At 44.3% G+C, this 27,076-nt stretch overlaps 1 protein-coding gene across 1 annotated transcript in view; it reads right to left on the bottom strand.

Moving 5' to 3' along the window:
• Positions 1-27,076, bottom strand: part of LOC105081153 (neuronal acetylcholine receptor subunit alpha-7) — a 106,589-nt gene that overhangs the window by 55,238 nt on the left and 24,275 nt on the right. The window contains exon 3 of the mRNA XM_074354050.1: positions 8,528-8,572. Within this exon, the coding sequence (XP_074210151.1) occupies positions 8,528-8,572 (45 nt within the window). The remainder of the gene's footprint in view (positions 1-8,527; positions 8,573-27,076) is intronic.

The following is a 27,076-nucleotide window of genomic DNA, read 5'->3' on the forward strand; positions in this document are numbered from 1 at the left end:
CCTCTCAGCTTTCTGATTAGACGTGTGTGGTTGGGAAGAGGAGACGGCCCAGGAAGGGCCAGTCTTGCTCTGGTTGTTTTGCATAAGCCCTTCCACACTGAGCACCTGTGCTTCCCTTACCACATTTTCAGGTCCCGCCCTGGGATGCTTCTCTGGGTTGGGAGCCGATTATCACGGAGCCTGACCCTGTCACTATCACCACCACATGCAGAGCAGGGCTTTAGGGCCCCCAGAACTGCCCAGGAAGGTAGGTGTGGCCGGCAGACACCCTGCCTGCTGACATGATGGGAGAGCTTGGTCCCTCAAACATAAACCTCTCCTGATGGCACCATATCTGAGCAGCAGGAAGCCTCCCTGGCAATTCCTCATCCCCTCTGATCTTTCCTCCTTGAGCTGCTATTCAGCTGCATGTGCCCCATGGGCACGCATCCCAGCCATCTTGCTTGCTCAGTGTCGTGCGTGTGTGAGCTGTGCTCACCAGGATGCAGGGATATCAGCGTGATTACTATTCCTATTTACAAGAGAAAACCGGAGCAGCGAGAAGCAACATCTTTTTCGCCAGTCACAGAGTAAGGGCTCAGAACTTCATTATCTGACTTCAAGGGAGGTGACCCCTCAGGCTCTACCATGTATGGTGGGTTCCTCTCACCCAATGTGTTTGCATGGGCAGATTATGCACCACAACAAGGGAGGCTGCATCTTCCCTGGAGGTGCCACCCTCCTGCTCACACTGCTCTCCCTTAATCCAAAGTCAAGTTGGGTCTCTCCCACCCTCACAGCAGAAAGCGGGGCTGCAGGGAGCTTTGGCATCAGACAGACTTGGGTTTGTAACCAAGACTCCAGCAGGGAAGAGCTGCGTGGGCTGGAGCAAGTGAATCACCCTCTCTGAGCTGCAGTTCCCTCACATGTGCCCCACACCATCGGGCGCTGTAAAGATGAAATAAGATAACGTGTAGTGGCAGGTGAGTCACACGGCCCTGGGAGGCATGTGATACAGAATGGCTTTAAAAGGAGGAAAGTTCCCCCCATCTCACAAAATCCTAGAGGATGTGAGTGCTGTAGTAACTGAGTTGCAGCCAAAGATGGAGAGAGTGAGGGCCAACTCAAGGTTGGGAAGCAGAGTGGGGACCTTGGTGCCAAGAGTCCTGGGAGCAGGAGCAGAGCTCAGGGGGCCCCCTGAAATCTTTACAGATTTCCTAAGAATGGATGTGGGAAACAGCCGGGAAACTATCACATTCCACAGAGAGATTGTCTCTCTTATCAAAGCACTCACTGCTCATTTAGCTTGTAGGGCCCCGGAGGGCAGAGGCACTGAGTAAAATCTTTGTACAGACAGCAGCTGGCATGGTTTCCACACAGGGGACACCTGGAAACAAGCACAGACCCAGAAAGGCCAGTGCTCCCAGAGTTTCACATCAGAAGAGGCTGTGCTGTGCCTTCTCTCCCGATTTCTGTGTGATCTCTTCTCCTTGAGTGTTCAAGATAAGATTATGCAGGGTGGTTAAGGGAACACACAAGGGACGAAGGGGCCCTTGATCTAAAATGCACAGTAGGCAATGTTCACAGCAGCACTATTCACAACAGCCAAGACATGGAAGCAACCTGGACGTCCATCGACAGATGCCTGGATAAAGAAGATGTGGTACATTTATACAATGGAATACTATGTAGCCTTGAGAAGAATGAAATAATACCATTTGCAGCAACACGGATGGACCTAGAGATAATCATACTAAGTGAAATAAGTCAGACAGAGAAAGACAAATATCATATGATATCACTTGTATGTGGAATCTAAAAAATGATACCCAAATGAATTTATTTACAAAACAGAAACAGACTCACAGACATACCAAACAAACTTATGGTTACCAGGGGGGAGGGGGTGGAGGGATAAATCGGGAGTTAGGGATTTGCAGATACATACTGCTATATATAAAATAAACAACAAGGACTTTCTGTACAGCACAGGGAGCTATATTCAATATTTGTAATAACCTATAATGGAAAAGAATCTCAAAAAGAATACATATATATATATATATATATATATATGTGTTTATACACATGTGTATAACTGAATCACTTTGCTATGCACCTGAAACGAATATGATATTTAAATCAACTATACTTCAATAAAAGAAAAAAAATTTTAAATAAAATGCAAGTAGAAATCTCGATTCTTTCATGGGTCTGAGAACTGGCCCTATTAGAACCTGCCTGGGGCCCACAGGAAACCCTTTTTAAGCACGTATACACATATATGCATGGGGATATTTAGAGCAAGAGAGAAAGAAAAAAAAAAGAGCAGAGAGTGAGAGCAAATGAATGAAGCAGAAGAAAGGGAACGTTTCCTTTGTTTACAAAAAGTACATTATGGTATAATAAGAAATGTATTTGGGGGGGTTACAGCTCAGTGGTAGAGTGTGTGTTTAGCATGCACAAGGTCCTGGGTTCAATACCCAGCACCTCCATGAAAAAATAAATAAATAAATAAACCTAATTAACTCCTCCCCAGATTTAATTTAAAAAAATAGAAGGGAATTGTTTGAAAAAAAGAAAGAAAGAAAGAAATATATTTGGTCTTTTTTCTTGGTTCCTAGCAAAGAGCTCCTAAAACCCTTGGAACTTCCTAAGTGATGGGAGTGTCTTTCGAGGAGCACATCTTTTATTCTACTGAGCTGACTTCAGGTGGCGCCCCCACAGGGCTTCAGGCTGGCCGGATGTAGCAGGTCACCAGAAAGACCAGCCCTGGGATAGAGGCTGGGTACTTTCAGCCCTGCCCCATCCCTATCTCAGAGAAGAGGAGCAAGGCTGCAGATGGGGTTATGAAACTCTCGAACCATGAGGTTCAGAGAGCTCCCAGGCTGGTGAATATATCACGGTGCCAGGATGCAGATGGCGTGGAAGCTCCCCTCCTCCCTGCACACCTGTCCTGCATCTCTTCCATTCAGCTGTTTCTGAGTGGGATCCTTTATAATAAACAGTCAACAGAGGTCAAGTGGGTTCTTGAGTTCCAGGAGCTGTTCTAGAAAATGACTAAATGTCTGAATTCAACCTCAGCTGGACAGTCTGAAGTGGGGGCAGGTATGGGACTGAGCCCTTACTTTATAGGATCTGATGCTAACTCTCAGAACAGAACCGAATTGCTGGATACTGTGTCCGAAGCATCGGAGAGCTGGCTGTGGGTGGCCAACACCAAGTACTTGGTGTAGGTTGACACCTCACATACACACACTCCCAACCTTCTTCCCGTCAACTATTTCAATCTCCGAGGAAGGGAGTGGCCCCCTTCTTCCTTCTGCCATAAAACTTTCTTCTCTCAGCGGGACATAATGATTGAACCACCATCCTTAACTGTGGGTTACTGTTGTGGCTCTCGGCAAGCCACTGATCTCTTACCTATGAGCACAGTGTCTGGCATTTCTGTTTATCAGAGAGGAGAAACCAACAGGGTCTCCTCCTTTTCTGGGTCCCCCTCACATGGCCTGGTTCAACGCCTTCCACAGAGCAGGTGTTTGGAAAGAAGACTCAAATAGGTAAATGAAATTAAAAAGGTAAATGAGACTAAAAGAAGTGAAGCTGCAGATGCTCCTTGCAAATGCACATCTTAATTGGAAATAAGCTGGGCTTGGGAGAAATGTAGAGGTCCCTGGCGACATCTTCCCAAGCAAGGATGTTTATCTGTGGAGCATCTGAACTCGAGGCAGTAAGTAATATTCCAGCTACATCTTCCCTGGAAACCAACACTCTTTAAGAAATGCCAAATAGGTGGGGAGGGTATAGCTCAGTGGTAGAGTGCGTGCTTAGCACACACGAGGTCCTGGGTTCAATCCCCAGTACTTTAATTAAATAAATAAATAAAATCTAATTACACTCCCCCCAAAAAACATTAAAAAATAAGTTTAAAAGAAAAGAATTCAGGGGGAGGGTACCCCCCCTCAAAAAAAAAAACCCAAAAAACCAGAACAAAAATGCCAAATCATATACCTTGCTGAAGATCAATCACTTATTGGAGGCTAAAAAATAGAGGCCACGGGAGACAGACCTGTCCATGACCTGACATCATCCTAGGAGCAAATTCATTATCTCTCTCTATAAGAAAAATGTCCACATTTTAGAAGGATGCTTTTAGAGGGCACGAGAAAGGGGGAGTTTTATGTAAAAAGGAAAGGATTTGCATCAGCCCCCAGAATTCCCAGAGCTTTCCCTTACCCAACAGTGTTCAAATGTTCTGTGGGAACTGGTTTTATTTTGTATCATGGTATCTCAGCCGTTCCTAGGTTCACCGTTAGGCTGTGTTTCACTCTATTCCACAGAGGCATTCAGTGCCTGCTGTGGTCAACAGCTGGGGGTGAGAGTCGTGGGGATATTAGGAGTCCGGCCCTCCTGGTACAGAAGTGCCAGTGTGGGTGGGAGATCTGCAGCCCAGATAAACAGTGCAGAGGGTCACATGGTGACAAGTGCTTTGGAAGCAAACCGAAGCAGGCTGTTATGGACTGCGTGTTTCTGTTCCCCCTGAAATCCCCATGTTGAAACCCTAGTGGAGGTGGAACTCAGAGGGGGTGATTAGGTCATGAGAGTGGAGCCCCCATGAAAGAGATTAGTGCCCTTTTATGAAAAGGCCAGAGCTAGCTCACTCTGTCTATAATGTGAGGACATGACATAAAGGATGCTGCCTACAGCCCAGAAAAGGGCCCTCAGCAGAACCTTGGCAGCCACACTGGCAACCATGATGTGGACTTCCCGCACCAGAACTGTGAGACATGACTGTCAGTTGCTGATAGGTCACCAGTTTATGGTATTTTGTTGCAGCAGCCAGAGCTAAGATACAAGGTGAAGAGTAGAGTGGGCTGGGGAGGGCAGGGCTTGGGACAGCACATAGGAACTCAGAAAGACCTCAGTGGAAAGGTGGTCTCTAGGAAGAGGAGGGAAGAAGTGGGAGAGAAATCCAGTGGTTCTTGGGAAAACAGCCTTCCAGACAAGGGAGCAAGTGCAAAGGTCCTGAGGCAGGTGTGCCCTGAGAGATGTGTCAGGACATCATGGAGGGGATGCAGAGGTCAGGCAGGCAGGGAGTCAAAAGCCACTTCAAGGACTTCAGCTCATATGCCATCAATGGAGACAGGGTCCCTGGGGGGGGGGGAATCTGAGCCAAGGATGATCAAGGCTTAAACTTCACCTTCTTTTACTAGGACCACACTATCTGCTACACTGAGAACAGACACCACCAGGGCAGGTAAGGGCTGCCCCAGGAAGCCTGGCTAGGAGGCTCTGTAATCACACAGGTAAGAAATGATCCTGCTTTGACTAGGGTGGAAGCCATGGGGTGGATGCACAGTGGTTAGTTCCTGGGTCAATTTTGAAGGTAGGGCTTCCAGAATTTGCTGCCCGATCAGATGCAAATGTGAAAGATAAAAGTTATGGGTGACTCTGAGGCTTTCAGTCTGAGCAAGCAGAACCATTTATTTATTTATTCAGATGGAGAAGCCTGTGGAAGGGGCACAGGTGAAAGCGTGAGGAGGGGTGGTTTGTAGCACAGTGGTTTTAAGAGTCTATTAAACACCCACGTGGAGACTTCGGGGAGGCAGTCAGGCTGGTGCCATTGCACCACAGACGTTGCTGCAAACCAGAAGACTGGGTCCTCCAACTCCTGGGATGATGACTCGCAGGAAAGATATAAAGGCACAGCAGAAGGGACTCAGGAGTCACCAGTGAGTCAGCAGGAAACTCTAACAGAGAGATATCCTGATACTAAGTGAGGAAGAATTTCAAGGAAGGGCTCCACCCAATGCTCCTGAGAAGGAAGGTAAAGGGAGAAAGTCAATTACTGGAAAAACCAGAACAAGAGGCATTCCACCCAAAGAGGGGTCAGGGTAAGTAGGGCAGGTATTGGCAGATAAGGGACACTAGATTATCATCCTGGTGATGCTGCAGTTCTGCTCCTGACTGCAGGGGGCACTGCAGAGCTGAAGGCATTCCTGGTAATTGATGGACTGATAGACTTAGGGTCTGTGCATTGCATTGTATGCAAATAATTTTTACCTTGGGGGAAAAAAAGTTAAAAAAAAAACCCTCTGAACTCTAAGATCGACATGAAATATGTGGGTGAAAGTGCACCGATGCCCACTATTCTACTTTGAACTGCATTGATTAAAAAATAGACTAGATGACTGAAACATTATGCTGTAAACCAGGAAATGATGCACTGTAGTTAACTGTACTTCAATAAAGTTTTAAAATGCTACCATAAACAAACAAACAAACAAACCAGATGGAGAGAAGGCCAGATAGGGAATAAAGAAAGTAGAGTAAAATGCTAATGAAAGAAACCAGGAGGCAGGTACAGGAATGCTCACTATAAATTCAGCTTTCTGGTATATTTGAAAATGCTCACCAAAAAAATTGGGGAAAAGTATTATTCATAATATTTAGCAACTTGGAGGTTTGTGATTTGCTCAGACAAAGCCAGATAAAGGTGAATTTAAGTGAGAAGCATGGGGTGGGGGGGAAACTTTCTGCAAAGGTGAGAGGAAACCAGGGAGTCATAGGGTGGGGGCAGGTTTGCGAGGACAGACTGCCTGTCTGCTCACGAGAATTACCCACAGACATGATGATGGTGCTCAAGGCAACAGGAAGAGTTGTGAAAGACCAGCTCTCAGCCTGGCTCCTGGGAAACGCAGATCCTGCACCCCTGACAAAAGGAGGGAAGCCGGAGTAGGTGGGCACAGGTGTGGAGATACACGGAAGAATGTTGCTTTAAATCCTGCAGGGAAACTCTCAAAGATGTCTACTTCATTCATTACAGGGAGATTCTGCAAGGGGTCCCAGGCATAGCTAAGCGTACCTCTGGGACACAGAGCAGATGGTGTTACATAAATTCATTTTCTCATGCCCCTCAACTTCCACCTGTATTCCAGCTAAAACTCACCTGCCCAAGAACTGCCTGGGAGCATCCTTTGCCTCTACGTTTTAGCCTCTCCCTCCCATTTCACCAAGAAAGACTTGTTTGCTTTATCTTAACTCTTATCTTGGGACACTGACCCAAGAGCCAAGAAAAAGTCAATTCAAAATACCAACTGTCTATGTCAATATTGTTAAAAATTTGGTGACAAATATTTTCACAGATCAGATGGGTTCTAATCCCTTTAATTATTTGCTTGCAGCAAAAGTGAAGGAGAAACTAAGTTGGCAGCTGAAACACCTTGATGGAAACTATGATATTCAGCATGTAACCGGGAAGAAGTTCAAGGAACTGACTGGTATCACTGTTACAAAGTGCTTTTCATTCTAAACTATACATGTTACTACATCTATTTTTAAAGGTTATAGAATTGATGGTTAAATCTGTGTCAATGTCTCCATTTTAGCAATAAAAAATAATCATCTATGAATACATAAATGAATTTAAAGACAAAGCCCCATCTCCGGTAGAAAGGTAGATTTCCAATTTTTAATATTTATTATTTATTTAAACCTTGTAACGAGTGTCACTTTGATGAATTATGCACCAATAATCACTGTAATCCTAAATCAATCCAGGAGAAAAATTCTTAACGCTTACTTCCTGAAGGAATGATTTTTATGTAAATATTTACATTTGAGAGAATTAAGACAGAATGATTAACAAAAGACTTTCAAACATCAAGTTACATCACATTAGGATAGGATTCTGTGTGGACCGTAGAATAGAAATATAAGTGAAGAGAGAAAAAGGGACTATGTAAACTATCCAACAGTTAAAGAAAGACTTGTTTGTATTTTTTTTAATTAATGATATGGGCATTAAATTATATGACATTTAAATAGATTCAATTTAAACTAGAGACTGACTTTTATTTTTAAATGTCAGTATTTACACTTGGATGGAAGTGACATAATCCACAGTTAATTAAATTTGGGTTAGAACTTTAGATGTCAGGACAAAAATACATGAATGCAAAAGCAGAGCATCTCAGAATTCTCGCAGGGGTCACTGGAGCAGGACGTGCGAGGTACCTCTGGCTGAGGTAACGCTCTGTTGCAATCAAACACGCACGACTGGTGGGGAGGGTATAGCTCAGTGGTAGAGCACATGTTTAGCATGCTTGAGGTCCTGGGCTCAATTCCCAGTACCTCCATTAAAAAAACAATTAAATAAATAAATCTAATTATGCCTCCCCGAAAAGCAAACAAGCATGCATGTCTGGAGGCAAGAAGTGCGAGGCAGGTGCTCTGAGCTCCGGGGACCAGTGACAGTGCTGGCTGTGGACATGAACATGCATCTTAGGACTTGTCGTGTATATTTCTGCTTTTGAAATCTCCCCAGGTCACCCCATAGTGAGATGTGAGCATGCACTGAGCCTTGCAGAATGCAGCATGGTGCATGCAAAGGCGGGACGCTCTGCCTCATTGTTGGCTTGTGTGAAGTCAGGGAGGACAGTCCTGGCTCTTCTCACGGGACGCCTCAGCCCCCTGAGATTCCAGCACAGGCATCTCAAAGTCAGAGCAGGAAGATCCACGGGTGGGGACTGCCGCCATCTCAACTTACCATTTGCAGCCAAATGTTGGTTGTTAAAACTTGGTTTTTCTCATCCTTTAAAGGAAAAAAAAAGAATAAAAAATATGTTTGTATGGTTTACAGAAGAGGAAATGATATCATTATTCATGTACGAATCAGACTGTTGGGACTGTGGCGAGTGTGTGGAAATTAGAATGCACCAAGCACTTCCAAATGTACTCAAGAAGCCTTTCCCCAGAGTGAAGCTTTTCTATTTATTTTGAAGTAACACGCATTCATTATAGAGCACTTAGAAAAGATGGAAAAGCATAGAGAGGAAAATTAAAACCCTGCAGCCCCACCCTCCAGAGATGACCCTTGTTAATGGTTTCATATGTTTTACTTTACACTGTAAGAAATACTTTGTATAAAATTTTAAAACTTTAATACAAATTTTAATTTATAATTTAATATACATTTTTAACAGTTTTGAATTGGATGGTTTGGACCATGGAGTATGTGGAAATTAGAATGCACCAAGCACTTCCAAATGTACTCAAGAAGCCCTTCCCCAGAGTGAAGCTTTTCTATTTATTGTAAAGTAACACACATTCATTATAGAGCACTTAGAAAGGATGGAAAAGCACAGAGAGGAAAATTAAAACCCTGCAGCCCCACCCCCCAGAGATGACATCTACTAATGGTTTAGCTTATTTCCCTTCATACATTTTTAGTAATTTATATAAAATTAAAATTTGTGATATAAATTTTAATTTATAACAATAGAAAATTTTAACAACTTGTATAAAGTTATAAAACTGTTAAAAAAAAAACAAAACTTAGTGCAAAGGCCAATTTTTGAAAGTCAAGTTTATTGCCAGCATGTATAGAGTTCTAAGTAAATGTAAGTATTTTATGCTTCCCTCCCTGGGAAAAGGAGCCTGACCCGTGACAGCTGCCACGCCATGTGCCAACTGGGCTGCATGGACCGCATTTCCCACAAGCCCTGTGGGTCTGCCTGCCTTTCCTTCCAGAGTCCATCCACTGGGCAGCATGTCAGCCTGTGACACCCACCTGCAAGATACACCCTGTCCAGGTGAGCCAACTAAGGGTCAGAAAGGTGAGGTAAATTTAGGAAGGAGCCACTGGCACTTGGACCTGACTGGAGAGCCCCCTTTGCCTATTTCTAAACTAAGTGTGGGCTCCTGCAGGGCACCAACTCCGCATGCTATCCAGGCAGCTCGGGAGACGTACTGACTGTGGCTTTGACCCAACACCAGGCACCTAAACAAGATGCTGGTCAACATCCAGCCTTTCCGACTGGGATGCCACCAGCTTTTTATCACGGCTGGCAAAGGCCACAACGGCCCAGCAAAAGCCAGGGTGTGCATGGAGACAGAGGAGCAGGTTTCCTGTGATTGTTCTACTGAGAACGCAGTTACTCAGTATTCCGTGTTCAATTCCCACCTAAAAGATGTTGTGAAATTAGCACTTTCCACCTTTTCCAGGAGAAAGCACTTATTAATGACCCCATGCCGAGATGCCCAGTGGCTGAGGCCACCCTGAGCTCCTCCAACAGGAATTGCCTGTCCTGGTTCACTGGTGGCATTCGTAAAAACAGAGCCAGCAGCAAAAAGAACACCATCTGTGGGGGCGTGGTCATATGCAGGGATGCAAATGAGACACCAAGGCCACTTCTCATTAAAATAAAAAGGTGCTGAACATGTATGGAGTTGGTGGAGATTCTCTGATGCGTCAGTGCCCCTACCCCGCAGCTCACCCCAGGCACGTCTGAGAGGTGAGACTGGGTGGCAGGAAAGGGCGAGTGTAAATCCTGTAGAGAGGATCAGGCTGCCTTGGGAATTACAGGGCTGGGTGGGTCCCAGGCCAGGGGCTGTGTCCAGAAGAAGCTGCCAATTCAGTTACAGGAAATGTATACCCCATTTCACAAAATAACACATGCCAGGGGTTTTGGCAGAAAAAGTTGTGGAGCCAACCTTTCTCCGTACTGTGCGCAGGGCGAGCAGTCCCCGACAGAGCGTGCATTTGAACTGCACGAGTGCTCAGTTCCAGTCCAATCTACAGCGTTATTCGAAAGCACTGATAAACTCTTTCAGGACATATGTCCCCTGCTTCGACTTATTAAGGAACTGTTGTTTTTAATGGACTTAAAATTAGCCAGCATTCCATTCAGGAGGCTTCCCTTCTCTTAATGGCATCCGCGTCTTTATCTTCCGAGAGAAAGGCTTCTGTGGTTTGGGAGCTCAATGACGACCAATCTAATTAAAAGGCTTTCTTCCTTCCAACATGCTGGCTGAAACCTCATTAGAGTGAAACGGGATTTCTGTGCTGTGCAGCAGCATGGGGCTGAGCAGGGCATTTCAAACTGTAATTAACACAGAAGAGCAACCAGCCTCCACCAGAAGGTGCGGCAGTGGAGAGCCTCCACCAGCAGAGAGGCTGCTGTCTGTGTCCCCAAGATGGGCCTCCCTTTCTCTCAGTTTGTGCAGTGACTGGCTCCCCTGGCTCCTTCCCACCCCTGTGTGAGGTATGTGTCCCCAAACCCCCAAACCCCCCACCACCCTCAAAGACTGAATGTGAAACTTACCCCCACTGTGATGGTGTGAGGGGGTGGGGCTTCTGGACCCTGTTTAGGTCATGAGGGTGGGCTCACTCTCAGGACCAGGACCACCAGAGAGCTCCCCACCCCTTTTGCCTAGTGAAGCCCCAGCTAGAAGTCTATGACCTGGGAAGCGGGCTCTCACCAGGCATCAGATCTGCAGGCGCCTTGGTCTGGGATTCCCCAGCCTCCAGAATTGTGAAACATAAATGGGTGTTGTTAAGCTCGCGGGTCCGGGGTACTTTTGTCACAGCAGCCGTGCTCATGGGAGGCAGAGCCCCCACACCGTCTGACCTCCAGGCAGGCTCCCTGCCCTCGTCTGTCTGGCTGCACCGATGGAAGAGTCCACTCTAAGTCCTGCAGGCAGCACAAAGCCCCTTCACAAGCCCTGGTGCAGCCAAGTGTGCATTCACTCGTTCATTCATTCGACAAGTATTTGTGGAGTTCGTCCTGTGTCAGGCATCACGCCAGTGGGAACATAAAGTGTGGGTGGAGGGTGGGATTTCACAGTTCAACAATGACACACCTCTAATTACATATAGTGACAACGCACAGAGGAAAGGGCAGTTCACTTTCAGACAGGATGACAGGGACGTGGACTTTACCAGAGTGTCAAGGGTGGGGCCCTGAGGTCGAGACTTTACCTTGACTCCCTGTGACCTGCGACCTGTGACAAAAGCCAGGACCCCTCCCACCCACTGTGTGTGCCCCTTACCCTTGAGACCTTGCAGCTCCTTGACTCCTGGGGCCTGCTCTGCCCAACGCCCTCCTCCTCCCTCCTAAGCAAGCCCAGGGACTCCGGGAGCAGCAAGGGGAGGCACTGGGGAGGCAGAGTGCTGTTTAACCCAGCGGGGAGCCTTCCTGCCCTTTGTCCAGTTGCTCAGAAGGAACCAAGCAACAGTTTCTGGGGCTGTAAGTACAGAGGATGGCTTACAACCCCAGCCTCCAAGGATGCGGCCAGGGGACCAGGGCCGGCACGGTCTGCACAGCTAGGTCTCCCCCACACCCCACAGCCCACACCCACAGTGCCCTGTGTCCTGAGTCCGCTGCAGGATTTCACCTCTGCCTTCAACTGCCCTGCCCCAGGGTCTGCACATCCTGCATACACTGAAGTCAGGTGGCAACCTGGGAACTGGGACAAGTTGGCAGGTGCATCTGCAGCTCTGGAAGGCCCTTCAGCCTCAGGCACGCCGGCTCCACTCCCACTGCCCAGAATCTGCTTTGCAGCAAATCAGTTCCTCCCCCCACCTCGCCGAGGGAAGCTTTCTCCTCTCTCACCTGTTCCTCCCCCACCGACACCTCAGCCACCAGCTTCCCCTGTGGCACTTGAGCTTGTCTGAAACCATGAATCAGCCAGTTAAGCTGAAGTCAGCAGTTCCATCCCACACAGGCTGCAGGCACACTGGTCCCACACTGGGCATTCCAACCCTGACCCCAGACCCCGGCCCAGGGTCTCTGCATAATAACCAGGCATAAGTCCCTGGAGAACAAAGAGCACAGAAGCCGGGCCTGGGTTCCAGAGATTCTGGACCCCCAGCAGTCACCTGCAGGTAGGCACAGGGGAGCAGAGCCCACATCCGCCAGGGGAAAACCCTCCTTCCATACGGGTTCCAACCAGCTCTGGCATTCACTGTATGTGGGTTTCAATATTCTCTTCTGGGAAATGGGGAAAGAACAGCTACCCCTACTACCTACCAGTGGGGGGGGGGGCACAGGGGCAGTGGGGACACGAGGGCAGCGGGGGGCCCCAGCAGTAGTGGCTGTCCCTGTGTGGTCACTTGCGTGCACACGCACACACACATGCACACTGCTCCCCTCCAAGACTCACGCTCCTTCCCGACCCTGGGATATCATGGGAGGACACAGGACCCAGGCTGCCATGGAATCACACCAGACCAGTGCACAGAGCACCCCTAAAACCAACCGCTCCTTTGTTTTCAATCTGAGCGCCTCAGAATAGTATTCAGCCTCAAAAAAGAAGACAATCCTGCTGTTTGCGACAGCATGCAAAGTGAAAGAAACCAGACACAGGAAGACAGCTACTACATGATTCCACCTGCATGAAGATGCTAAAATAATCAAACCCGCAGAAGCACAGAGCAGAACGGGGGCTGCCTGGTGCCACGGGCCCAGGATGGGACAGGCGGTTTTAGTCCACGAATACAAGGTCTCAGTTCTGCAAGATGAACAAGCCTGGAGACCTCCCGTGCGGCATCGCTAATAAGCCTCTGTGGGAGACTTGACAGTGGCTAAGAGGGTAGATCCTCTGTTAGGTGTTCTTATCCCAGAAATAATATCTGTAATAATAAAGAAAGAAAGAGTGCAGGAGGACCCTTCAGGAGGGGATGGCTGGGGACGGCGTGGATCGTAGGGAGTTTCACGGGTGTGTGCTCACCTCCTAAGTCGTCAGACTGTGCACAGGAAATCTGGACAGCTTTTTGTATGTCAATCATCCCTCAAAAGAGTGTTTTTTTTAAAGCACACTTTGATTTCAGTAGTCATGCTTTTAAAAATAAATCTCCTGGAACGCTCGTGCGTCTGCTTTAGAGCACAACGATTCTCGTGGTGTGTGATGTGCCGTCTTTCACTTTTACAGCCACTACTCTCCCGGAAGTTATGAGGTGACATTATCCAACATTCTGCAGTGCTCCCAATACTTTCTCTTTGCTTTTGTGTAGATGCTGAGGGAAAAAAAAAAGGTTGGGGGAGGAGGCAACAATAAACCTGCGTCTAAATTCTTGTTTGCAGGGAAAGTGGCTGGATAATATAAATTCTTACTTGTGTCATACTCTGTAGTTTGTAACTTGGATTACTTCTTTTATCTAATTTCATCCTTCCACCAACCACATTTTTGTCCTGTTTTCACAGAAAAATAAGTGGAGACTCTGTCATTTTCCCTGAGTCAGCAAGATACCAGGGCTGAGGAAAAGACTCCTGATCCAGAATAAGGAATCAAGTCCCACAAATCAATAAGAAAAGGGCAGACAGTTCAACAGAAAAATGGGCAAAAGATGATGAACAAGCACCCGGTCTTCAAGGAGGAGGCTGCCAGGAAGTGGAATCCAGAAATCACACAGCTAAAGCTTCAATTAAGTTGGCAGCCTTCTAAATGTCATGCACACACACACTTTTAAAAAACTCATTTCAAGTGGGGAGGGTAGAGCTCAGTGGCAGAGTGTGCGCTTAGCACGCACGAGGACCTGGGTTCAATCCCCAGTGCCTCCATTAAAAATTAAATGAGTGAATAAATTAATTAATTTTAAAAACCTAATTACCTTCCCCCAAAACAAACAAAAAAATAATAAAACTCATTTCAGCCTTGTGACAAGCCCTCCCCAGTACTATTATTATTCAGTGTCCAAGTGTGCCCTTCCCAAATGCAGCACACGTAACAAGGTGTCTGAGGCAGGACTAAAAGCAGGCACAGCTGGACCCCAGAGATGCCTGAGTCGCAGACTTTCCCAGTGAACTCTATCGGAAACCTGGTCAGGACATCTCCCATCAAAGCAAGGTCGTCCAAAAATGTGAGCTAGAGAAGGGGGCTCCCAACAGACCCTTCTGTGTGGAACTGGTGCAACGGTGGGCTTTTTTTATGGTTATTGGACATTTATTTCTAGTATGTCTACAAGCAATGAAGATTAACTGGTTTAGTAAATTAAGCAGCAATAAATAAGGACCACACATTAGGAAAGGATAATATGAAAAAAAAAAAGCCTACCACCATTATAGAGCAGAAAATTAAAAATTATGAGGAGACACATCCTCATAAGACATGGACAAGATGAAAAAAATTAGAATGATGGATTCATAAACATAGCTTGGCTAAGAATGAATGAATGAATGGGTGAATGAAAGCATGAATAATTTAAAATAGCAAATGCAAGAAAGAAAGGAAAGCAAGCAGGCGAGCAAAAAACACCAAGGGTAACCTGGAAAAAAGCCCCAAACAAGAAGAACATGAGTTCTTTCTGACGTATATGTAACTCAATGAAGCCTTGGATCCAATTAAACATGACTTCAAAGATGAGATTATGAAATTCCCAAATGAAAGAAAAAGGAAGACTGTGGAGCTAAACAAATAAAATGAGAACCAAAACAACACGGGAATGTGGCTGATAAATCAGACAGAGAAAGGAGCAAAACAGACTTCGATGAAAATCGAGTTACCGGCACGAAGGCAAGGCATGAGATAATGGCTGTGTGTGCGGAGGAAAAACACAGACATGCAGTCAGCTCAGGACAAGGAGGTGGAGGTGCCACGAGGAAGACACAAGTAGAAGTGAGATGGAGAACACGCACTCCGGGAACAGGAAGAGTCCTGGGGTAACGCACAGGGGGCACACTTCTGGTTTTAGCAGAACAGCTGACTCCACAACCTGATCACCGTCTGCCTGCAAATCGCCTAGATGTGCTGGAGGAAATCACAGAAACGCCTTCTTCAGTGCAAACAGAGGCTCACAAAATAAGGAAGCGAGATCCTCAGAAACCAAAAATACAAGAGGAAACTAAAAAGAACACCGTCAGCATATGAGATGCGTGGGAGCAGTGGTCAGTTATGTCCACAAAGAGGGTGAAGGCAAGGCTCCACTCCACAGGAAAGGGGAGCTGAGCCAAACCCCTCCACATCCATCCATAGGACACAGGGGTCCTGAAGAGCCCACTGCCAGAAGGAAACGGAAGGAAGTCTGTCTGTCTCCGGCTGGGTTGACAGCAGAGGGAAAAAGGCTGTACTGCCAATTCCTAAGAAAGTGTGGAAATCTTCAGTCGGATGGGGAAGTCAAAGATAAACAATCCACAATGCCTGGGGACTCTGCAGATGGAGAAAGTAGCATCAGAGCTGTTCCACGACAGTGCAGTTTGAGGCACCAGGCAAAAGCAGACAGAACAAACAAAAGAGCAAACCAAATAAAAAAAGGCAAAAACCAAAAACCATTTTGTTCAGAGACCACAATCATGATTATGCCCCCCTGACACAAACTATAAAACATCTTAAAGTGAAAAATCCCCCATGACCAAGACAGAGAAAACCAAGCCAGCAGGAATAAATCCCCAAAAATTCAGATAAGAGAAATATCAGAGGGAAACACAGAACATGTCTGTTTAAGATGATTAAATACATAAAGATACCAAGAGCACAATAAAAGACTAAGATACTCTGGGCGGAAACAAGACCAAACAAAAGTACAAGTTTCACAAAACTTAAAATGTAGTCGCTGAAATCAATACTCAATGGATGGGTTACAGCCTAGAAAGATATGAAATTATAATTAGGAAAGTGAAGACAGATCTGAATGTATGACCTAAAATATAGGAAAGAATGATAAAGAAATGGAAAACATGAATGCTTAAAAAACACAAAAGAGCCAATGAAAGCACCCGAGATGCATCTAAAAAGGCTTCAGAAGGAGAAAATATAAAGAAATAATGACTGAGAAATTTCCAGAATTGCTGAACTAATCTTCAGACTAAGGAAGCACCATGAGCTCCTCAAGAAGATAAGAATGACTCAAAGGTTAATCGAAGTTTAATCATATTTTCATCTCTGATATGTAAGGAGCTTAGAATTAACCACTCCCACGCTTACAGCAAGAAAAAAAAATGAAGATACTGAAAATCAGGGACTTTGGCTGGACACTGGGCAAAGTGCCACACGGAAACCAGGAGACACAGGCAAATTCAGAGTCACGACAGGAAGACCTGATTACCTGGTCAGAGACCACTGCAACCATAAACTGGCAGGAGCACCTCCATGGGAATTCTGCTGAGTCTCTGGTTGCTGAGGGTGAACCTGAATGAGAATAAGAAACCTCCAGGGGCCACAACCTTGTGGACTCCCTACACTCTCATGGATTCTATCTCCAGGGACTCCACCAAGTTCTTACAGTGAATATGCAAGAAAGACACCCTCGTAGCTCTGACATGGGGAGGGAAGGAGTAACTCGGGAAACAGGCCATCCAGCGCCTTCTCCATAGCCAAGGCCCACTGTCCAAGCTCTGCAGAGTTTTCCCTGCCATTCCTCCCACACCAGCACCCTGCAGCCTTTCTTTCTCACATGACGGCAGGGGATGGTAGGCCTACTGGGAGGGAAACACCTGTGAAGGCCACAGCCCAGGAGCACAGCCCCACCGAAAGCCTAAGATGTAAACCTAAGACGGCAGAACACCTACCCTCCGCCACGTCTTCCCACCACACCGACATGCCAGTGTGACCGTGAGCTCCAGATGAAAGACGGCAGACCCTCTCTGAGGAGGGTACGGAAGGAAACCCAAGTCAAGACGGGAGACAAAAAGAGGCGCTAGAAGGATTTCAAACCTCCGGCCCCTAACACTACAGCAAACATTATGTCCTTACTACTAGCCAAACTACCAGGGGAGTCACACACTAATGTATTTACTTAAGTTTCTATGACATTATAGGACATTTCTGGTTTATGATAGAAACACCACGAAGCAACTGAAAGACAAGAAGTCTGAAGAGATGAAGCAAGCATCAGAAAAAGACTCTGATATGACGCAGATGTTGAGATTATCAGACAAGAAATTTAAAATAGGGGAGGGTATAGCTCAATGTTAAAGTAGGCATTAAGCATGCATGAGGTCCTGGGTTCACTCCCCAGCACCTCCATTAAGTAAATGTACAAATAAGCAAACCTAGTTACTTACCCCAAAACAAAACAAAACAAAAAGAAATTTAAAATAATACAATCACTATGTTAAAGAACTCTAAAGGAGAAATAAACAGCATGTGAGAACAGACAGGCGATGTCAGCAGGAATATGAAGACGCTAAGAAAGAATCTAAAGGAAATACTTGAAATCAGAAATGCGGCAACAGAAATAAAGAATGTCTGTCTGCAATTTGAGTATATTTTGTCAAAAATGTACAGATTCCATTAAATGGAAACATTTTGGAAGAAAGAAAAGAAAGAAAGAAAAGAAAAGAAAAGAAAGAAAGGAAGGAAGGAAGGAAGGGAGGGAGGGAGAGAGAGAGAGAGGGAGAGAGAAAGAAAGAAAGAAAGAAAGAAAGAAAGAAAGAAAGAAAGAAAGAAAGAAAGAAAGAAAGAAAGAAAGAAAGAAAGAAAGAAAGAAAGAAAGAAAGAAAGAAAGAAAGAGAGGAAGAAAGAAAGAAAGAAAGAAAGGAAGGAAGGAAGGGATGGAGGGAGGAAGAAAGAAAGAAAGGAAGGAAGGAAGGGATGGAGGGAGGAAGGAAGGAAGGGAGGAAAGAAAGAAAAGAAAAGAAAAGAAAAGAAAAGAAAGGAAGGAAGGAAGGGGGAAAAGGAAACAGAAAAAGAAAGAAAGAAGGAAAGAAAGAAAAGAAAGAAAGAAAGAAAGAAAGAAAGAAAGAAAGAAAGAAAGAAAGAAAGAAAGAAAGAAAGAAAGAAAGGAAGGAAGGAAGGAAGGAAGGAAGGAAGGAAGGAAGGAAGGAAGGAAGGAAGAAAGGAAGGAAGGAAGGAAGGAAGGAAGAAAGAAAAGAAAAGAAAAGAAAAGAAAGACCGATGGTCTCACGAATAGACTGGACACAACCAAGGTCTAACTTTAAGTAATCGGGTTACCAGAAAAAAAAAAAAAGAGCAGAGCAGAAATAATAATCAAAGCAATAATGGCTGAGAATGTTCCAAAATTAATGACAGACACAAATCATATACCCAGCAAAATGAGGGAACACCAAGCACAATAAATGCCTAACAAAATAGACAGGGACCGTAAACCTACCACAGAAATGGAATCAAAATGGATCATAAGCCTAAATACAAACTGTGAAGCTATAAAACCAGAAGAAAATCTTAGGTTAAATATATGGGCTCTTAGGTTTAGTGACGAGTTTTTGGCTACAGCACCAAATGATGATCCATGCAAAAAAATAAAATAATTAAAATGGCTAAGTTGGACTTGACTAAAATTTAAAAGTGCTCTGTGAAAGACGCCGTTACCAGAACAAAAAGACAAACTGCAGATTAGGAGAAAATTTCTCAGAATCTGTCTCTGATAAAGGACTTGTATCCAAAATATAGGAAAAAAGAAGAGTCAACAATAAGAAAACAAATAACCTAACTAAAAAACAGGCACTAAAAGATGTGATCAGACACCGCAATGATGAAGACAGACAGAAAGCAAACAAGCATCCATTCTGAAATGACGATTGACGTGTGTCATTGAGGAATGACAGATAACAATGAGATCCTGCCACACACCCAGTAAATGACTCAAATCTTAAAAACTGACACCACCAATTGCTGGGAGGATGTGGAGCCAAGGCAACTCTCATTTACTGCTGGTGGGAATGCAAAATGGTACAACCTGTCTGGAAGACAGTTTGGCGGTTTCTTACAAAACTAAATCTAGTGTCACCAGATTACCCAACAGCTGCATTCCTAGATATTTACCCTCTGATTTGAACTTTTATCCACACAAAACCTTTATTGTGGAGGTTTATGGCAACTTCATAATTGCCAAAACTTGGAAGCAACCAAGATGTCCTACAGTAGGTGAATGGATAAACAGACTTTAGTACATCTGTACAATATATTATTATTCAGGGATAAAATGAAATGAGCTGTCAAACCATGAAAAATAGCAATCAACCTTAAATGTATATTGCTAAGTGTGAGTAGCCAGGCTGAAAAGGCTATAGACTGTATGATTTCAATTATAAGACATTCTAAAAAAAGGCAAAACTAGAGCTGGTAAACAGATCATCGGTGGGGTGAGTGTGACGGGGCTGGGATGACTAGAGGGAGCACACGGGATTTTTAGAGCAGAAAAACAATTTTGTAGGATATTACAGTAGTGAACACAAGACAGAAAGCATTTGTCAAAACCCATAGAAATTTACAACACAAAAAGTAAACCTTAATGTACGCAGAATTAAAAGTAAATCATTTAGGAAGTTGGGGGATCCAGGAGGAAATGCAAAATGTGACAAATGGATCTAAATACACTGCAGAAGTATGAATCTCCCTGATGGATCTGAGGGAACAGGGTGCTGACCTAAGTATGTTCCAAAATGAGTGGTGCCTGTAAGGAACTTACATAAGTACTGCATGCTGGTTGATGAAACTATTCTTCATTGAAGTATGGGTTAACAATTCTAAAACCACTGCGTGTGAGCTGGAATTTAACAGTTCAGTGAATGGATGGAAGACAGTGAGAGTCAGATTTCTCACTGTTGGGGTGGGAGGAAATTAGAATTACCTACTTGGTAATGGATTAGCATTGGAGATAGAAGCATGCACTCATGTTTAGCTTAACATGGGTTCCAATGTTACACCCAGAAATATCCACTGATATGTGTAGATACGTGGGTTAGTATACAGACACTTATCTCCTTACTGTCAACTTTGAGGGCCTAGAAATCATGACGCCCCAGTAGCCATGAACTCACACACTGACCGCCAAGATTTTATTTCTTAATTATTCCCCAATGGAAAGAACCAGGGGTCCTTGAGAAACAGCTAACTCCAGGTGTCAGCCAGGAAATATACAAGATGACTGGGAGCATCATTTAGTGCCAAGAAGTCAGAAAGTGATCAGACAAGAAGTACATAAAGTCACACTGATGAGGCACATCAAAGAGACCCAGGAACAAATCATAAAAATACCCAGCTGGCCAAAGCTGGGACAATTTGAGAAACAAAATGAATAATGCAGGATTGAATTATAACCAGGGTATAAGATAAATATCCCCGAGTCCACACTGCCAGAATAATTAAACGAATAAATAAATGGTTGAAAGCAGACAAATCTTTCATGCAGAGGAACTCCAAATAATTTATGTGGATACGCCACCTTTTCAGGAGGTGGAGCTTAACCCCCCATTACATTTAACATAGGCTGCATACAGAGACGTCCTGGCAAAGACTACAGTATAGAAAGGGAGGGAAAAAAAGAGTAACTGTACAGTGGAGAGACCCACATACCTTAAGCCAGATGACCAAGGTCAACATCAACAAGGGTGAGTCATAGTGACAGACGTGCCCTTGATATGCCATGATGAGAAGGGTACTTGAACGCTGTGGTCTTCCTCCCCCAGACACATCACCCCAGTTTAACCATGAGAAAAACATCCAACAAATTCCAACTGAGAGCCATTCTACAAAACACCTGACCAGAACTCTTCAAAACAGTTGAAATCATCCAAATCAAGGAAAAGTCTGGGAAACTGTCACAACCAAGAGGGGCCTTAGGAGACGACTAACTGGAACGTGCTGTCGTGGATGGGGTCCCAGGGCAGAAAAAGGACAGTAACTTAAAAAACTAAGAAAAATCCTAACAAAGCATGGACCTGAGTTTAAAATAATCTGTCAATACGTGTGCATTAATTAGAATGAAAATGTACTATACAAATGTACAATGGGACACTTCAACAAAAAAATAATAAATTTTTTAAATGTACAATGACTGTAACAGGGGAAACGGGGTACATCTTCATAAGTTTCCTCTAAACCTAAAGCGGTTCTACACAGGGAACCCTATTTGGTACCTTGTAGTAACACAATGAAAAAGAATATGAAAGGGAAGGTATGTATGGGCACGTATGACTGAAACATGGTGCTGTATGCCAGAAATTGACAACATTGTAAACTGACTATACTTCAGTAAAAATAAAACAAGATAATTTTTAAAATTAAAAAAAATAAAACTGTTCCAAAATAAAACGTGTATTTAAAAAAAATCACACTGCAGGGAAATTGTAGTATATGAAAAAAAGTCCTAGAAGCACACAGGGTCAAAGTCAGTTTATCTACAGGGAATGAAGGCTGCCCTACCAGCAGGTGGCCAAGTGCAGCAACCAACAGCCAGAAGTCAGTGAAGTCACATTTCCAAATTCCAAAGCATTATTGCGGAATTCGACTTAGAATTCTAGGCCCAGCTAAACTGTAATCCAAGAGTCAGATTAGAATAAAGATTTTTTTCAGACAAACAAATTGTGTATTACTGACACCACGTCATAGACGGTATTACTATCAGGTGTATTCCTGGCAGAAGAATAAACTGGATTCAGAAGAAAAGGAGGGGTGTAAAAATTTAACTCATGGTAGTTGACACTCCGAAAATACTTTTAAAGATAAATGCGAACTCTTTTTAGGTTATTTTTGACTTCTGAGTTTATGGATAAAACCAATTTCATTGTTTACCCTCCAACAAAATGTTTCTTCTACTTTCATTCTGCAACTGAGTTTATGGATAAAATCAATTTCATTGTTTATTCTCCAACTAAATATTCCTTCTAGTTTCATCTTGCATCAAATCTAAGACACCATTCAATTGTAAGACATCTATTTTCAAAAAGAAAAAGTTAAAATGTGAAAAAAATGCACATCTTAGAATTGATGGACCATGGCGCAAACTTTACAGATAATGAGTGTTGAAAAAGGTACTTGATGCAGGAGAGACTTCTAACGATCTGTTTCAATGTCATTCACTCTAATGTTTGAAAAACAACCAGGGGTTGGGAGTCTGACCTAAAACCTAAATGAAGGTTTCTTCCAGAATCAACACTGAGATTTTTATAAATTATCAGAATGGTAGAAAAAATGTCTAAGCTTGCAGAAGCTCCTAAACTCATTTCAACAGAGAAAATTAACAGGAATCACCTACAGGAACATGCTACTAACTACAAGAACTAGAGAAGAAAAATAATGAACTTCATTGTAGTGACATCAGGGCACTGACAACTTCAACTCAGGCAAAGAAGTTGAGTCACTGTCAACCATTTCCAAGCATCCAGGCTTCATTCACATTACCCTGCACACCTTAATCAGGAAGGAGATGAAGCTGTTTCTGCTTTGTAAATAAGTTCATTTGAGTCTTTGTTTAAAATCAGATTCCACATTTAAGTGACATCAAATGGTATTTTTCTTTCCCTTTCTGGCTTACTTCACTTAGAATGATGATACTATATACAGCACAAGGAACTATATTGAATATTTTGTAGTAACCTATAATGAAAAAGAATATGAAAAGGAATATGTGTATGTACATGTATGACTGAAACATGATGCTGTACACCAGAAATTGACACATTGTAACTGACTATACCTCAATTAAAAAAAAAAAAAAAAGATGAGGAACCAAATGGGACATTTCCCTTTTCAAATATTTCAACAAGACCACAGAAAAAGAAAAAGACAGGTATTTAAAGCAACCAAAGGGGCAGTAAGGAAGAGGAAGACAGGTCAATATCCTGAGACCCCTTTGGAGGGTTAGGGGTCAGGCAATGGCTGGGTATGGGTGCAGCCTCCGCAGCCCATGCCTGAGGCAGGCACACAATCGGTCACTGGTGCTGAACTCAAGTAACCAGAGGAGTGTCCCACAGCAGCAGAACTTGAGTGTCTTCCTCTCTAAGCTGATACTGGGATCGAACGCCCACACCTGGTGATTCCCTTTTCCTGAGGACCTGCTCTCTGCGATGCAGATACATGTGGAACGGGCAGGAGCTCTGAGGGTCCTATACCAACACGCACCCTCCACAGAGCCTCCACAGGTCCCACCCGTGACCCAGGAAAGAAGCTCTTCCCAAGGCCCAACATGGCTGCCCTCATGTTGCCCAGCCTGCACCAACTCCAAACCTGGGAACACCGCAGCAGAGCAATCTGACCATAACGTCCTCCCCTCGCAACACCAGGCAGGGCCACCTTGGACACCTGTAGGCTAAGAGGATCGCTGGAATGATCGACATCTGCCAAGAGAAAGCACTGTGATGCCTTCTCTCAGACTCCCAGTGCACACTTTATCATGGGGGTCTAAGACGTCCTGAATAACCTGATTAAGCTTGGGTTCCCCAAACGGATTTATAGAACTCTTTTCGTTTTTCTGTGAAATCGATAAATATTGAGCCCCCGTGGATCTTCAGGCTCTAATTCTTTTCTTCCAGACTGGTAGAGAGCTAATAAATTACTGGTAGCCAGAAATACTTTGGCAATTCATTCTAACTTAATCACTGCGCAGTTCGAACACTCAGAAAGGCACCTCTCCCTCCCCCAGCCCGAAAGTCCATTTCCCATATAATCCAGAGGATAATCAGACGCCCTGATCTCCACGAACAATGAGGAGCTGAATAAACCAAATTCTGACTATTCACAGACCTCTTTTCTTCCGAGAAGCACAATGAAGTGACTCAAGCCATAAAGCACCCGGCACCAATTACCAAGAAAAACGTTCCTCTGACCAAATCAGAAGGGAATTACTTGGGAACTTTTTCATAATTCGGGTGATTCAACAGTTTGCATCAAGTTCCAAGGTAATGCCTTCTTTCATAAATGACCTTTTGTTAAGCATGAGCCACTTAATATGTCAGGGAAAATTTTTTCATCCTAAACTCTGGTCTGGCCAGGAAGAAAGTGTTCAGTGCAGGGAAGGCCTGAGTTTGTATCTACACAATGTCTACAACTGGATGTCTATCCCCGCCACCTCCTAACCCCATGCTATCTATGACCATACCCTCACTGGTAGATCAAAATCAATCTGCTCCTACTTTTACATTCATTATCATCTAGAACAACAATTGGTTTCTGCTCAGTTGAAAGAAGCAGTGACCTGATCCTAGCTGGATTCCACAGAGAGGTTATTTCAGAGAATGATGAAGTAAGGAGAGACTCCCAGGGAAGGAGGGACCCCTCAACATTTCATGATGGGGCCCACGAACTCTCCTGAGCTGCCAGGATGAGTCGGTCTAGCCTCTTCTCACCTGCCAAAGACACTTCCTAATGGCCCTGACCAACCACACGCCATGATACTCACCTACCCCTCTGCCCCCACGAGGAGTTCCCCAAGATCCCACCTAAGCTGCTCCACCAGGAGTCAGAGGTCATCCCTCTGTTCTCACACATTCCCCGTATCTCTGATAGTGGCTGGTTCCATCAGAGAGGCTCCGGGGAAGGACGTGAAAACAACAGAAGAACACGGCTTGCCTTCTGGCTCTTGCTAACTGAATATAACCCGCTAATAAGAATGAAAATCTTGCCCAAGAAACTCACAGATGAAGAGAAAAGACGTGTTACTACCAAGGCTATGAATACATACGGCTGCTCTGGCGGGAAGGGGAGATTCAGGCTTCCCAAAGATGCAACCAGGAAACAAGTGACAGACTGCTTCTCAATACGGGTGTCTTACCTCACTTCACTGGACTAATTCTCACATCACATTTATAAATGAGGCACACAACTGCCAACGACTGCTGCGTATCCACAGTCTGGACTCTACCTCCTCTGGGTGTGGGCTTGTGGACTTTCCACCACAGAGAATAGGAGATGATCCCAAGGAAACAAAGGAAGTGTCTCGCCTAATGGTGGCCCTTTTCCTTAAATCTGTACTCAGCCAGAGGTGTGTATCTGGACAATAAGCCAAGTCACTTGTTAAGTATTTTATTTGTTTGTTCTGTTTTTGGTGAGAGGGAGGTGATTAGGTTTATTTACTTTTAGAAGAGGCACTGGGGATTGAACCCAGGACCTGGAGCATGCTAAGCATGTGCTCTGCCACTTGAGCTATACCCTCCCCACTGTCTGTTAAGTATTTTAAAATGATGAGGGCAGAGTGAAACTCACAGTCTCTAACACTTTGAGTCGATGTAAAATTGTACGTACTTTCTTTAGGGCAACCTTTAAGTTACCTTCAAGTCAAGACACTTTAAAGAAAATATATTAATATTTTGGGGTAATTCCATATCTAAAGAAAAAATCAGGCATCAGGATAAACATGGAAGTCCAAAGATACTATGAATAGTGCCAACAATATTATCCACAAGCTAACTGCCCAATAATAAACTATTCCATATCCACAAAAAGGAATACTTTGCAATTATCAAAACATTTTCCAAGGAACAGAATCATGGAGAAAATATAATAAAATATAAAATGGGAGAAAACTGTACTTATATCCTCACCCAATGTTTTAAAGAATTGCTTCAGTTCTATTCATGATCCTCATATTTCTCATCCCCTGTTTAGACATGAATATGATCTATTTCAATACTGAACTTCCCTGTGAAATGTTCCCTTATGCCCAGCCGGCTTTACTAAGAATTACTCAACTTCACTAAGTAAAATATATGCAGGATGTGATATGGGCCTTAACATACACATAACTGTAGGAGTTATGATTTTAAATACATTATTTCATTTTGTGTGGATAAGATATATTTTGATCTATCATACAATTTTAAGTGCTCATTTCAAGAGCAATAAAAGTATGAGTTCCAGGAAGACAGAGGAGATATAATTTTTCCTATCCTATCATTAAATCTGTCTAAAAGCAGTTAACTCCACCCCCCCCCAGATATTGCATATAAAGCAAACATAAGAAGACTCGGGAAAGGTATAAAGGAGACCTCTTGTCCCAAGGGACAGCACTGCTGTGAACTTCCTGGGTTTTCTTTTTGATGTATACATTCCAGACTTAGAGACAAAGAAACTCTCTCACACACATACACAAACATATATATAGTGCCCCCCAAAAGCCTGCTATCTCTAATCAAAGAGCCAGGAAACAAGCACCCTAGCAAGGTGTATTTTTATACAACAAATACTCTATCCAACCACCACAGGGAAAAAAGGTAGCCCTGTGATCACCCAGGTCCACAAGCAGCAGACTTGTCCCCCCTCCAGGCTGTAACAAGGCATCCTTACACCCCCACCAGGGCTGTGTCAGAGGCGGCCAGTTTGGGAGCCATGACTTTGAGTTCACAAGCTATGTCCAGCCATGCTGTGAATACCATGTTTTATGGAGCCTGGATTTCTACCCCCACCTGGCAGTAGAGAGACAGGAAACTTCTCCCCAACCCCCATTTCCCCTTCCCCCATTCTTCTTCACTGGAATGATGTCACTGGACATCTAACAGAGGGTGAGGATTTTAACCACCGCCCAGCAGTAATGAGGGGACATACACACACACAGTGTCAGTGAAGACCATGTGGAGAACAGTAATGAGGTCCAGGGTGGTAGCAGGAGACGTAATGGGGAGCAGGAGGAACCCCATCTTGACCC

Source organism: Camelus bactrianus, chromosome 27, assembly GCF_048773025.1.
Source record: "Camelus bactrianus isolate YW-2024 breed Bactrian camel chromosome 27, ASM4877302v1, whole genome shotgun sequence".
In the NCBI taxonomy this organism is placed as follows: domain Eukaryota; kingdom Metazoa; phylum Chordata; class Mammalia; order Artiodactyla; family Camelidae; genus Camelus; species Camelus bactrianus.